Source organism: Sinocyclocheilus anshuiensis, unplaced genomic scaffold (genome assembly GCF_001515605.1).
Source record: "Sinocyclocheilus anshuiensis isolate Anshui unplaced genomic scaffold, SAMN03320099.WGS_v1.1 scaffold629, whole genome shotgun sequence".
NCBI lineage: Eukaryota > Metazoa > Chordata > Actinopteri > Cypriniformes > Cyprinidae > Sinocyclocheilus > Sinocyclocheilus anshuiensis.
In genome coordinates, this window is record NW_015536485.1 from 169,288 (window position 1) to 183,775 (window position 14,488).

At 37.4% G+C, this 14,488-nt stretch overlaps 1 protein-coding gene across 1 annotated transcript; it reads right to left on the reverse strand.

Moving 5' to 3' along the window:
• Positions 1 to 2,322: 2,322 nt before the first annotated feature.
• LOC107684333 (transmembrane protein 125-like) lies at positions 2,323 to 12,287 on the reverse strand. The gene is made up of 3 exons (XM_016480565.1): positions 12,138 to 12,287; positions 5,738 to 6,741; positions 2,323 to 3,361 (listed from the first exon to the last, which is right to left on the reverse strand). Exon 3 carries the CDS (start codon positions 3,295 to 3,297, stop codon positions 2,629 to 2,631), a length of 669 nt encoding a protein of 222 aa, XP_016336051.1. The 5' UTR covers positions 3,298 to 3,361; positions 5,738 to 6,741; positions 12,138 to 12,287; the 3' UTR covers positions 2,323 to 2,628.
• Positions 12,288 to 14,488: the final 2,201 nt, after the last annotated feature.

A 14,488-nucleotide genomic window follows, 5' to 3' on the forward strand; every position in this document is an offset into this window, starting at 1 on the left:
CAAAAACAATCCCCAGCATATTCTGTTGTCAGACACGACTGGAACTTCAAATGGGACTGACTTCTATGGTCAGATGAAACTAAAAAATTAGCTTTTTAGCAGCAAACACTCAAGATGGGTTTGGTGCACACAGGGATAAAAAGTGCCCCATGTGTGCAATTAAATATGCTGTATTTTTGATGTTGTGGGCCTATATTTCTGCTGGAGGTCCTGGACATCTTGTTTAGACACATGGCATCATGGATTCTATCAAATACCAACAGATAAAAAATCAATAAGTGACTGACTCTGTTAGAAATCTTATAATGGGCCATGTTTGGATCTTCCAACCGTACAATAATCCAAACACAAACCTCAAAAACAACACAAAAATGGGTCTCTGAGCACAAAACCAAGCTTCTGCTATGGCTATTCCAGTTCCCTGGCCTGAACCCTATAGAAAATGAGTGTGGTGAACTGAAGAGAAGAAGCACCAACATGGAGCTGTGAATCTGAAGGATCTGGAGAGATGCTGGATGAAGGAATGGTCTCTGATCTCTTGTCAGGTGTTCTCCAAACTCATCAGGCATTATAGGAGAAAACTCAGAGCTGTTATTATGCCAAATGGAGGTTTCAAAAAGCATTGAATAAAAGGGTGCCGTTAATTGTGGCCAATGTGTATTAGAGAAAAACATTTATTTCATAATCATATTTCCCCCCATTTTAAATTCTTATTATCCAATGAAAGGTTAGATTTTTGTGAATTTTTTAAATAAAAGCTCAAAAGGATTAAAAATGCAGATTAATTTTCACAGCCTTCTTTGATCATATTTACCAAGGGTGCCGATATTTTTGGCCATGACTGTATGTAAACCCTTAAATCACCTTGCTGCGCGGGCTTAAAATGTAATTTACACTCACTGAGAAGATACAGAGAGACCAGATATAATAAGATACAATTGTCATGCTGTTCTTCGTACAATCATTGTATCCAAAATTTCCCACCTTTCACTGGTGCATGCAGGTTACACTTAAAATAGCCATTTAATGAATGATCTAAAATGCAACTGTCAGCTGTTTTGTCAGAGGACAGCCATTGCAAGTACATATTCTGTCCTTGGTGGAACATAACAAGAAGATTGCACAAGGGAACATTTATGTTAAGTAGCTCTATGAAAGTGAAGAGCAGGCACAACAATGCCGGTAGAACTTTACATAAAGGTCAGTTTTCACTATACAAAAACATGTGGACGAAAGGCAAAAATGTAAAGAGAAATATGTTTTTAAATTTATCCAGATTAAAGGATTAGTTCACTTCCAGAATAAAAAATACTCCCCTCGATGTTCAAGATGTTCATGTCTATCTTTCTTCAGTCGAAAAAAAGGGTTTTAAGGTTTTGAGGAAAGCATTTTTCTCCATATAATGGACTTCAATAGGAGCCAATTGGTTGAAGGTCCAAATTGCAGTTTCAATGCAGCTTCAAAGGGCTCTATTTTTTATTCTGGAAGTAACTAATCCTTTAATGTGGACATACTAGCCTCAGTTCCCCTTAAAGGGGTCATATGATGCGATTTCAATTTTTCCTTTCTCTTGGTGTCCTACCAGAGTAACCACAGGTGTAGCTCATTACTATGGACATAGTCAACTAAGGTGAGTGTCACAATACTTTTTTTTGTAAGATCCTTGTTTTGTAATTTAAACAAACTTCATGAATCTCTTTTTGCTGAATGGTTTGAGTGAAAAGTGTGATTGAGATGTTTTCAAATGGCACTTGGTTCGATATTCAGCTATGAAATATACTGACATTCACATATATATTAAATGCATCCAAAGTTTTATGTTGCTGCCTGCTTTTCCAAGGTAATTTCTCCAAAGTTGCCAAGGCAGAGCCTGAATGTTTGTTTATTATGTGTACAAATTGAAATAGATTTCCACTAAATGGCTACAACCTGCCATCTGTTTATCTCCATCTGTTTGTGAATGTTTTTCATAAGCTCTCCAGAAAAAAATACCAATAATTTGCATCAAAGTGTAGATCAGCTTCCCTGTTTCTACAAAGAAAAATATCCGTCTTTTCATTAGAAACATTTACAAAAAAAACACACCCCAATAAATTCAAAATGTGTTCACATCCTGCAGATTGACATTCTGATCCTTTATTTGTTCCATAGCATTGCCTGCATAGGTTGTAGTATAAATTAACACACACTTGAATTCAACTGACACAGTCAGTCAATTTGCTCATACATCAGAGCTCCTGAAAAGCTGAAGACATCCCAAGATGGACAACCACTTGGTATGCTCACCATTGCCGACATAAATAAAGCAGTCAAGGACACGCACATATTGTCCAATAGCATTGGAGATAAAGCAGCATGTTTTACCTAAAATCAATTAAAGAACAAACTTTAATATGCTTTTGTGCTTTTTCAGTACTTTTAACTGTACTTTATTGGAGTGATGCATGTAAAAGCTGAATGTTTGTGCTGAAATGTTTAATGCCTGGATCTTTGAGCCAAAATGTAATCGTAAATGTCACATATGATTTGCGACTTGTTTAATGGGTGCAAAGTATCACTGAGGGTGTTGTTTTTTTCATCTCAGTTCCTGTTCAGCAAAAGAATGGCATATGTTTTATGTAGTCACAGTTATATCAGACGAGCCAGACTTGAAGCAGTCTCTCTTCTTGCCTGCATCTGGCCTGAAATGCTGAAGATTCCCACTGTCCTCTCCCACCGTCTCTGTCCCGGTCCTGACCTCTCTAAGAGGAAAACTACTGCAGTGTAAATCCCGACCGCTAATACTGTAAAACTCCCACCAACCAGCATCACCACCCCGGATATATACATGTCATTCAGTGCTTTCCCAGGTTTGGGCATGTGGTAGGACAGGGCCACATCCAGCAGGACAGTTCCACAAATGAGCAGAGAGGCCCCTGTGATCAACATGATGAGGACATCAGATAAACCGCCACTTTTTAGCATGTTGATTCGGCGCCTGCTGCGCACGCAGTTCATGTCCTGGACAGCAGAACTCAGCAACTGCTTGAGGAGGACGGCCAGAGCGAGAAGGCAAAGAGCAGTTCCGGTGCCCAGTCGCCACTCGCTGGAAAGGCTGGTGGTGGTGGAAAGGAGGCCTACGCCGCCCAGGCCGCAGCCTAAGATCAAGGCCACTGAAGCGCAGTAGCATAATAAGGATTTGCGTGGCTCGCTGAACCACCAGAGCTCCACCTGCTCCTCCAGGAGGTTCTGCTGGATGCGAGCTGGGTCAGGATGAAGGTGGCCCTGAGGAGGGGAATAGTCCTCTAGTTCTGACATGATGTTTGCTGCTAATGGTGCTCAAGACAGGTCCCAGCTGTGAGAGGACACCTGGTTAGAGTTCCTGGAGAAAACAAGTTGGAAATTAGGTAAGAAGATGCCATGTGTGCAGTTGACAAAATATATATATAAAAAAATCCTGTTAAATTCATGATTAAAAAAAGGCAGATTTGATTGCCAGAAATTCACATTAAAATATATTTATAAATATGCTGTTAAATTCATGATTAAAAAAATGGCAGATGTGGTTGCCAAAAATTCACATTAAAAATATATTTATAAATACAGTAGGCTATATGTATATTTCACAGTTCATAACTGAATATTTTATTATTTTTATCACTTGTATACTATAATATACCAATGCAAAATACTTGAACAAATCTGCTTTTGTACTCTAAAATACATACTGATATACTAATAACCAAAATAAAAATATGAAAAAGTAGTCAAATAAATGGCCACGTGATGAATTAAATCAAATGTCAGCAGGGTTAGTCATGCTATGAGGGTAACACATATAACCAAAATAAAGCATTATCTAAATAACATAAATTATAACATTAACATACTTTTGTGTACATAACTGATTATGAAAGTAATAATAAAGAATTTATAATTATTTATATAAAAATATGGCACATCACACAGGGACTCATGGAGATTTTTTTTTTTTTTTTACCATAAATTTAATATAGTAGCCTAATTCATACTTTTTACTTCTAAAAACACAACTGGACTGACCAAATCATTATCAAAGATGCATTTTAGAAGTTCCATCCAAAATTAGCTCAGTTTGGCTTGAAAATCCGAGGGGTCAAATGCCATCAATGTCACCAAACAAAACAGGGAAATAAGGTATGTTAAACTGCACATCACTCTCCCCACTCCCCAAAATAGGCAAAGTTTAACAAAATGTTACAAATATTATGTAAATTATTCAGTAGGGTTTTAAAACAGCATTTTGGAGTCAGACCAAGCTGCTTAATGGCTAAAACACCGCTTTATTTATAAAGCTGTTCTTAAAATCAATTTACGATGTGGTCAAACAATGAACACAAGGTTTAACTGAAACACTTGGATGTGTGTGGAGAGAGAATAAAGATTTTAAGTAGTGTGAGAAGACAATTTCCCTTCTGCTCAGGGGCTCGGGCATTAATTCCTTTACAAATGGCCTGTCTCTGTGGTCCCTGTAACCCTCAAGGTTGCAGGACAGACAGCTTGTCTTTACAATCCCGTAAGTGGCTTTGCCTTCACAGTTAGCACTGCTGCACCAGCAAACTGCATCTGCTCCTCAACTACATTGCATACATTATAATCAAAGACCAAGGCGAACTGTTTTGCTTTTTATCCAGGACCAGTGACATTATTTTGCACTGTTTGTTCAAAGTCAGTCACTGGCACAGTGTGGCCGTAGGGTTGTGTACATGTACGTTTGTGAAGCTTTGATAATTAAGTCCCTGTAGACCTGAGTCTCATATCACTGACATACTGTTTCCCTGTGACTGAGGTGAGGCATGAAGAGGGAAAAATGAAAACAAGAAAGCAAAAACACCAAAGTCCATGCTAAGATTACAATAGTTGTAAATAGTAGTTAGTTCACAAAATTAAAATTCTGTGATTATTTACTCACCCTCATGTTACCCATGTGGGTCCTTGTTTGGAACAAAAAAGAGAAATTTTAAAGAATAACATTAGTTGCTTTCTTCCAATGCCATTACAATGGACAGGGACTTTCAAGATTCAAAAAGAAGCAAAAGAACCATAAATGTATCATCATAAAGATTTGTGTGTAATAGCTTGTGAATCCCATCCTGGTTCTTCTTGAAACCTCTAATTTGTGAATGAACTACTCTTTTAAGTGAAATCTTTTTAATTAATCTATTGATCTATTGAACCAGTCTGAAAGATTTGTCCACTAATCAGACTGATTCACTTTTTGAGTTCAACTCACTGACCCACTATGACTTAAGAAGACTTGGAATATAGTGTACATGTAATATGAACCACATGTTATGGTGTTTTTGAAGCTTGAAAGTTGTATTATGAATGTCTATTTTGTGTTTCATACAAGAGGGTGAGTAAATGCTGACAGAATGTTCATTTTGGGGTGAACTATCCCTATAAAAATTAATAATAATTGTTAATGTTTCTTTTACTGCAAGCCAGAAAGCAAAGGACAAAAAATAACGAACACAGCACTGATTTTCACATTTTTTGTATGATTTCTGCACCCCCTACATTCTCCAGTTATGTTATAGAGTATACTGTATTTCAACCTGTCTTATCCCATCTGCCCAGTCTAAAAGATTACCTGGTATGAGAGCTCTTCAGTCTTACTGAAACATCAGATCAGCTTTTTGAATCTTAGAACTTTTATGAAAATATCATGAATGTGATCTTAGATGGGTGCCTTATGTTACATTGGAGGTGTACTCACCCTAAAGAGTTAGAAAGTGTCTGAGATGAGAGTGTTTCTCCATGTGGCAGTTTATCATTCACTGGTGCGTTTACTTTCAGTTATTTCCTCGACAGAGTGCGGAGAGAGAAAGGACCGCAAGCAAATATTCTATATCACCTCAGGGTTGAGACTTGATTTGAGCTTATTATTTATGTCCTTCACCTTAGCTTATACTTAAAAATCATTTCTAAAAATATACTGATGTTTGGTTTTGATTCGCAATGGCTCCTTGGAAAGTTCTCCTCTTTAGTTTTGTGATATCACTGACAGGTGCAGTCCAGACTCTTAAGTGTATTTACAAGACTGCCTGCATGAACACAACCAGGCCGACCAGACAGCTGAAAGTGTGCAAGATGTAATTCTTAGTTTTAAAGCATTTATAATTATTAGTAGTCAGATTCCTTTACGCTGACATGAAAAAACCTTCTAAATGGCTGATCTGTCAGTGTAGCGGCCTTGGGGCTGGACAGCCGTCCAACTTAGCCCTCAATTTAATAAACAGTCCACAGTTAGTTTGCCTGCAAGGTCTCTGAGGTTATTTCATAGGCAAAATGTCTCTGGATGTCAGTGTGAGTGATCCGCAAACCAGGACAGAGGTGTTCCAGTTTAGGAGCATTCTGACAGTGTACCTCCTCCTCTTTCTTGGATCATGTTGCTGTTGGCTATTGAAGTTTGGTGGTTTTCTTGAAGATTTAGAGCAAACGGCATCTTTCCCGACAGGTGTGAATGCTGAGCATTGTGGCAGGCCAAGCGCGCCATTCATTCTCTAGTCAAGCGATACGCTGTTGTATCTCTGACTGCAGGTCTCTGATGGATCTGAAAAAGAAGTATTCATAAAGCAGGCTCTTGTCTTGTCTCCGGTCACCATACAACAGCTGATGCCTTGTCTAGCATACTCTTCTCTGCCTGGTTGCTAGACACAGACAATGGAGCAAGTCTCTGAGTTCTTCTCTTGGCCAGGATGGGACTATCACTATCACTATCTGTATGGAGACAAAGGAAGCAAAGAATTGACAGTTAGACGTGAAGGGGATACGTAAAGGATATGCAGTATGTCTAATTCATCAGGGTTTAATGAATTGCTTTTGGTTGTTAAGGCAGGAAACTGCTGTGAAGGGAGATCTGAGCAGGGGTGGAGATTTCCTTTTCCATATCAAGGGTTCAGATGAGAGAAACCTTTGCGGCAAGGTGGAAATGGATGGAAAATCATGAAAACATTCATGAAAAATTCATTTTTTTATTTAAAGCTATTTTTCCAAGTTATATGAATATATTCTGAAGGCTTGTTGAAAGTTCACTATATTTGTAACTCCTATGGCAGCACCATTTTAAAAAATGTTCAAAAGTGTCACGTTAGTTGTTCCAAAAAGAAGGGAACTTAATTATGCTGCCTTCTAAGATGCATCAAATAGACCAAATTCAAATTCATTCATGTTTATTTCATATTATAACTAGTAAAGAGGAAATGATGATTGGTTCACATGCCCCTTGAACTGCGGTGCTACAGCAATCTGTCACGACACATTAAAGAGCCACAAAACATTATTTATTGTTTGAATTTCTTAAAAAAATTACAAAATTTGAAAGCTGAGACTTAAAGTAACCTTCTCTGTCTGGTCTGTCGATGTGTTGGTAGTTTTCTCTTTGCTCCGCAATGTATTTTTCACTGTGTGAAAACATGATGTGTAGCATGAGAGCGCCATGGCTTGTCAGACATAGCAACAGTAAAGAAGGAGGTCTTTGCGAAGGGTAAGTTACAACATGACGAGTAAGTACTTATTCAAAATAAGAGATTTGAGATTTGAGTAATTCAGTATCCGAATCTACTAATTAAAAAAACAGTTCAGTTTAATTAAAAATGTACTAATGTACACAATAATTGTGTGTGCCATCATTTATTTTTACACTTATTATGGAATTACCCTGATAGAAGTTCTGATGGGCTGATTGTTAGCTTAGCAACATGCTAATTCCAAACTCTATCTGGAATAAATTGTGAGTTGAGTTACTAGTGTGTTCCAAATCAGTCACTTAAAAGTTTACATATTTGTCAGGATTGTTAGGCAGCTGCCTATGTACAGTGTGCTAGATTTTGGAACAGACCACATTTTAGCAAGTCTTTTTCTTGCTCAAATGTTAATACATGTTCCCTGAAGATTAATACAGACAATGCTCATGGAATCACAAACATACAACAGGCTAAACTCTATATTCTACTCATTAGTATTAAATGTTGAGCTGTACCTGAAAGAGAATAAATGAATCACAAACTATTTTGTAGAAGATCTGGGTACTGGTGGGCCAAGAGTAAGTTGTTATGGTCATGCTACTTGCTGCCCGTCTCTCCTTCCTGCTTAATCCACATTTTATCAGCCTGCACACATGGCTCAAGTTACTGTCAGGCATAACCTCAGGAACAAACCGCAAACAGCAGCTGGCCTGGACCCTGCCTTCTGAGCTGCATAAACCACTCTTGATTTTTCACCCTTAATCTCTTGCTATTTCAACTGAGAAATGCTCACGGTTTCTCTGTTTCTGACTCAATTTCTGCATCTATCTGTCTCTTTTTTTTCCTATGTTGCACTGCCGTTCTGTTGGCTGGGGAGGGATAGCCTTTTTGAAAAGCACAGCTCCCGTTCCCAGTGCTCTTTCTTTTCATCATAAAAGTTAACATATGCCACGTACCTTATTCCATCATTTCACTTCAAGACTCAGTGGTGTCATTACATCCTCTCCTTCCATCAGTACACTTTCCTCTAAAGAACACTCTTACATTCCAACCCCTCACTGCAGCTAACCACTACACTTGTAGGAGGAAACAGAACACAAAATGACATTATAAAGACAGATTACTCAATCGTACTCTGCGCAAAATCTCAGTGTTCTTTATGTATGATTAACTCAACAACAATAGACCTGGTACGGCTTTTATGGGTGTGCAAATAGTGCAGAAACATGACATGACTCATATCTTTCTAGAAACCTTTGTGCATGTCAGTAAAGGCTAAAAATATACAACATGACTTTTTTCCACAATCTGCAGTCTGAACTCGTCAACGTTAGTCAACGTTAGCCAATCTGCAGATTTTTGGTATAAAGGGCGGAATACACTACACGACTTTTAAAATTCAGAAACATATTCAAAACACAAGGCATCAAACACTTGCCAGCTGAGGGTCACACACTACCAGACTTTCAAGTCACACCAAAAAACAACAAACTCACACAGAAACTTGTGCCTTGGCACGGAGCTCAGTGAGAGCTCAAATCGGCTCAAAATATTGAATATGTTTGATATGTTTCAACTGGATGCAATGATAGTCTGTGCCTATCATATACGCAATTTTCTGTGAAACACCAAATGCCCAAAATCTGGGCACTGTTGGAAACTAGCGTCCAACCTAAGGCTGGAATACTGTGCAAATAGTACATTTCAGCCTTGGGTTGACAGATTTCACAAAAAATCGTGTAGCATATGATGAGCAAAGACTTTTTGGCTTCAGACTATGATTCCATCCAGTTGGAGGATATTGAACACGTTTGATATTTATGCCGATTTTAGAGCACATATTATTTTTACTCGTCACGCATCTCCTAGCAACAAGGTGCATGTTTCTGCATGAGTTTGTTGTATTTAGAACAATGTGAAAGGCTGGTATTGTGTGATCCTCACTCATTTAGTATATGATGGCCAGTATTACTGTGTAATCATTTTGGCAAGTGTTGGATCCCTAATGTTCAGATGTAGTGTGTTTCAGCCTTAAGGGTGCTATTTTGTCTGGTAAGGTCTACGATGTTCTGTATTCACTGCTGTTCGGTGCTTGATTTTACTGTTTTGGGCACAGCTGCAATATTAAGCACTAATTAAATCACCAATTAACAGGCCCGTCCACCCAGCGCCATACTGCTGACAAAAGGAAAAAAACGTTTACCTCTCTTCCTGCCTATCTCTCTCCCCTTTTCATTCTCAAAACAGTGACAGCATCCAGAATAATCTGGCCTCGAGGACAGCAGAAATGTGAACATAATCCATAATGCAATACAAAAAAAGGGCAACTATCCAGCTCGGCCACTGAGCTCCATTTTCTCTGACCTGCCCTCCATCTGTGACACAGACACCAGCCCGGTTAAGACACCTGCACCTGCTCCTTCACCCTTAGGGCACAGTTTCATTCTACTGGTTGTCTCCGTGTCTGTCACAGAATATTCTGAAATATACACTTTCGGGATGTTTGGATGTTACTGAGTGCTGTCATGCACCTGGCGTTTTTAAGATCTGTGTGCTTATAAGGGATCTCCGAGGAGAGGATGAGGAAGGAGCCCAGAGTTTTTTTGGTTTGTTTGGCACCTGGAAGCATAAATTTGAGATTCCTTTCATTCCGTGCAGATGCATTGTCAAAACTCTCTATCAAAACTCCAAATAAGGTTTGTTACTCTTTTATAAAAATAAGTACTGGTGATACCATTCCAAAGTATTCTACAGTAATGATATAAGATGGTGTTACCATGGAACTGAAAGACCATATTCACCTACCTTTGTATTCACTGTATGTGGCACTCCAAGATGCTTTAGAGAATACCTTGGCAATATCATGGCAACTTTGGAACTATTTGACATTATTTTTTTTGTTTGTGCTTTTTGCTTTGTCCCATTTTGTCTTGGCTACAGTATGGCTCCTGTTATAATGTATAATTGTAGGTGTGTTAATGGCCATGCCCAACAATAAAGTAACAATAAAGCAATAAAATGTCATAAGACTGCTTAAATTTGATTTTATATCCATGATGTGACATTTTGTCAACACCTCCAATGTAGCCAAAAGACCATATTAACAAAGGTTTAATGGTAGAGAGAGGGTAACCATGATTAATTACTATCTTTTTTTTCCTCTAAACTATTACACTGTCACTGTAAAGCACTGTTCACACTGAATCGCATTGAAAGGGCACCTACGGCATTAAAATAATTTGCTTCCCTTTTATTTTATGATACCGAATAAGATTAACTATACAGAAGGGCATTACCTTTCTTTCACTATAGGCTGTTATAGAACTGTTACAGTTCTGCAGCTCCTCTTTAGTAATTTGCTTTCATTTGACTTAATACAAGTTACTCTTTAAACCACAATATGTTTGACACAGATATCACAGTGTCCACATTAAGTGTCATCTGATAATTATATAAATTCTTCATTCCAAATGATATGGCCAATTTCTGGTGTCCTCAAAACTCAGAACATATGGATTGGTCATTTGTGTGTTTTTTTGTTTTTTTTTTGTCAGCTCAGAAATAAAATCAGAAATGGTATCATGTGAGAATGATACTCCACACATCTGACACCAAATAAGTACTGCTTTTTCTTCAAATGTTCCCATGGTTTTATTCGAAAAATCACAATATATATTGGAATGTTACTGTTATAAGATGTGAAAAAAAAAGAAAGAAATGACTAGTGTACTGGATGCTTGTTTGCATAATTGCAAAAGGACTAACAATAAGTGTTATCTGTTCCAGGAAATAAATGAATGTTGTTCATAGGTATTACTCACCATTTTTCTTAAGTAATTAGATTATAATGTTAAAAAAGGTATTAAAATACATTATTAATTATAGGAGGAAGGGTAAGTAATTATTCATATTTTATCTGATAAAGTTGTTGATATGCAGTATGTATATTAAATGTGCTGTTACTGGCTTTTATCTTGTAACACTGGTGAAACATTTCACACAGTATATGAGGATAATATATTTAATGTGCAAAGTCCAAAAATCCATATACAGAACAGAACAGTTAGTTACAGTCCTCTTGTTTTAGGAGTGATGTTATTCTATATAATAGAGCTGCTAACATCACTCAGCTTGACTGTATTTGAGCCATTTGTGCAACATGAACTTGTAAACTATTTTCATAGAAAAAAAAGTGAACTAGCTAAATTTTGCCTATGATATTGAACATCACATCTCGGTCCTACTGTAGTATACTAAGTATTATATAATATTATAAATTATATTTATAATATTATAATTTTATGATTACCTGCCATAGAAGCTAATTTTACTATTTGATATGCAGCAATAAATATTGTATGTTTATAAAGTTTTTGGATGCTATGAACAGATTTAAATACTTACCTTCCCTTGACTTTACACATCAGCACATGAATTTCCAGACGTGAAAGGCAAACGCTACATGCTTTTTAAAAAAACCTTACAGAAGGAAGTCCTAAAACTCCAGTGCAAAGTTTACATGTCCTGCGGTGCTTTATCAAGGTGTGAATGCTCCTATCTGTCTTATACTTTTATAACTCATAATAAATATATTTCTATTTAAACCTAAAAGAATAAGAAGGCGTGCTATAAGAACGTTTCCGTTCTTACCTGTGATGCGCTGGCGGGCAGCACCATCCCGAACACGTCAGCCAAATACGCAAAGCAAGAAAAATACAGCCAATTCGTCTGAGAGGTGAAACGCGCTCAGCTAAAAGAGATATCAAGTTTAATGTAAGTCTCGCACAGTAATCCCGACCATATCAGTTTGTCATTGCGATTGGCGTTGCAGGTGCGCCGCTCTTCTCCAGCGGGACACCTGCAGCGAGAAGAAGCTTCTAGTCCAAAGGTCTGACGTTAAATGACGACAAATGAAAACAACCAAACAACGTTCTATATGTTCGTTCATTCTGCTTCGCGTTTCAAGCACTGCACGACAAAATGTTCCTACCTGGAAATCATCCGCGGAGTTACCTGCTCCGTCTGTTGTAAAACCTGAAAACCTGTAACTAGCATGACCAGTGTTTATAAATACATCACTCAGGCTACTGCAAGAATTGTGTTATTGAGGTGATTTTTATTCGCTTGGTAGTATTCACAAGTAATGTTGAATTTTCAGAACTTGCCATAGGCTGTTTATCTCCAAACAATTAGGCTAATCAAAACGTTTATTTTCAATTGACTATCCCCCGTTTTATTATATTGCCTATCCTATATACAGTAGAGTAGAAGCATTATTCATCATAAATATATTTTAAAAATACTAAGTATTTCCCATTTTATTTCAGTATTCGAATATTCAATGAGGGAAAACGGGGCGGGGCTTAATTTAAACCACAAAGAATTAATTCGATCATAAATCGACGGTTTTGGACGGGACGGGACAGTAGGGGTTAAAAATAAGAGGGCTTGATGATGCAGTGAAAAGGGAAAGTTGTTTCAGATGCAGAGCAAGTCATTACATTTTGATTATTTTTTTTTTTTTTAATAGAATAGGCTTTTTTTTCTTTTTTTTTAAAGAATAGGCTTAGTCTGATTTCATGTTAACTTTAAAGTAATTGCCTCTCGTAATTGCATTAACATACAAGTTTTAGTTTGCACTTAATCTGTTCTCATTAATTTTAATACATTTGACTATTAATAAATCCAGTTGATCTTAATGATTAATAAACAAATCATATGATATGTATAAAGATTTTCGATTTATTTGATTATTTATACACACATGGGGTGTAATAAAGCATAACTTGTGTTTTCCCATGCTAGAACATTCTTTTAAGAGTGCTCCTAAACACTATTTTTTTCTTTTTGACTTGAAATGTGTTCAAGTCAGGCTACATTTTTTAAAACAATATTAGTATTTCTTCAGAAAAAAAATACTGACATAAATTAAATTTTCCCCCAAGGTTGGCACAGGTAGTAGCACTAAATATTGCTTATCTGAAAATGGTGACACCCAGTGGTTCAGTAAGGTGACACCTTACACAAGCATCAGTAAATGTATAGCCTATTACAGGACATGCAAGACCACAAAGCACAGAAGTCTGATTTTCTAGAATATTTGCAGTGAACACTTTGTGGCATATTGTGTGACATCTTTCTCCCTTTGGATCTGAAACGTTATCCTGCATTTAATGACAACTGGTGTCTCAATACTGTCAGTGAATACAGTAATACTCAATGTGGTAATGTGCACCAGTGTGGGTGACTTCTTGATTTATCAGTATTTCTTATTAGAATAATAATGCGTATCTTACTATGCAACCATATTAAAATGTAACTGTATTTCTACAGTGTGTTAGACACAGCAAAACATTTCAGCCAAGGAACACACTCTCTTAGCTAAAATGTTATTTTTTTCTGTCTTATGACAAATGTGGGCTTCACCATCTTATGTCTGATGTAATGGACTTTTGGATTTTTGATGTTATCCCTTAGTCTCTTGGGCTCTTGGGATGAAGCTTACATATTTATGAAGGTCATTCATGAACTTGTGCACCAGACCCTCTTCATCACTCTCCTGTCAAGGGAAGGAGAAAATACACACAGCACACTTTGTGCATCATCGGTGATGTGAAGTTTGGGCTTGATTTGAGTGATGGTCCGCTCTTGGTGAGCCTTTCTGCTGTGGAAAGTGTCCAGTTCTTGCTCCATCCACCCAGAGGAAAGCAGCCCAAGCATCGATCTTTTTCTTCAGCCATTAGTGCTGATCTATTCCCCCTCTGCCTCATTTGTACATATGTGGACATATGGTTCATTTGTATTCTAATTGCCAGGCCTTGAAGTGACATGCTACGTTTCGTACAAGGCTGTTTTTTGTCAATGCTGTGCCAATACTAGTGTAGTGCTGTCTTCAGCTATGCTTTGATGTTTAATGTGGCATTTAAGCCTCAAGGGGTCCACATATATGTGTGTATATACTGGCTGGTTTGTAGGACGTTCATTAGGACATGAGTTAAGTT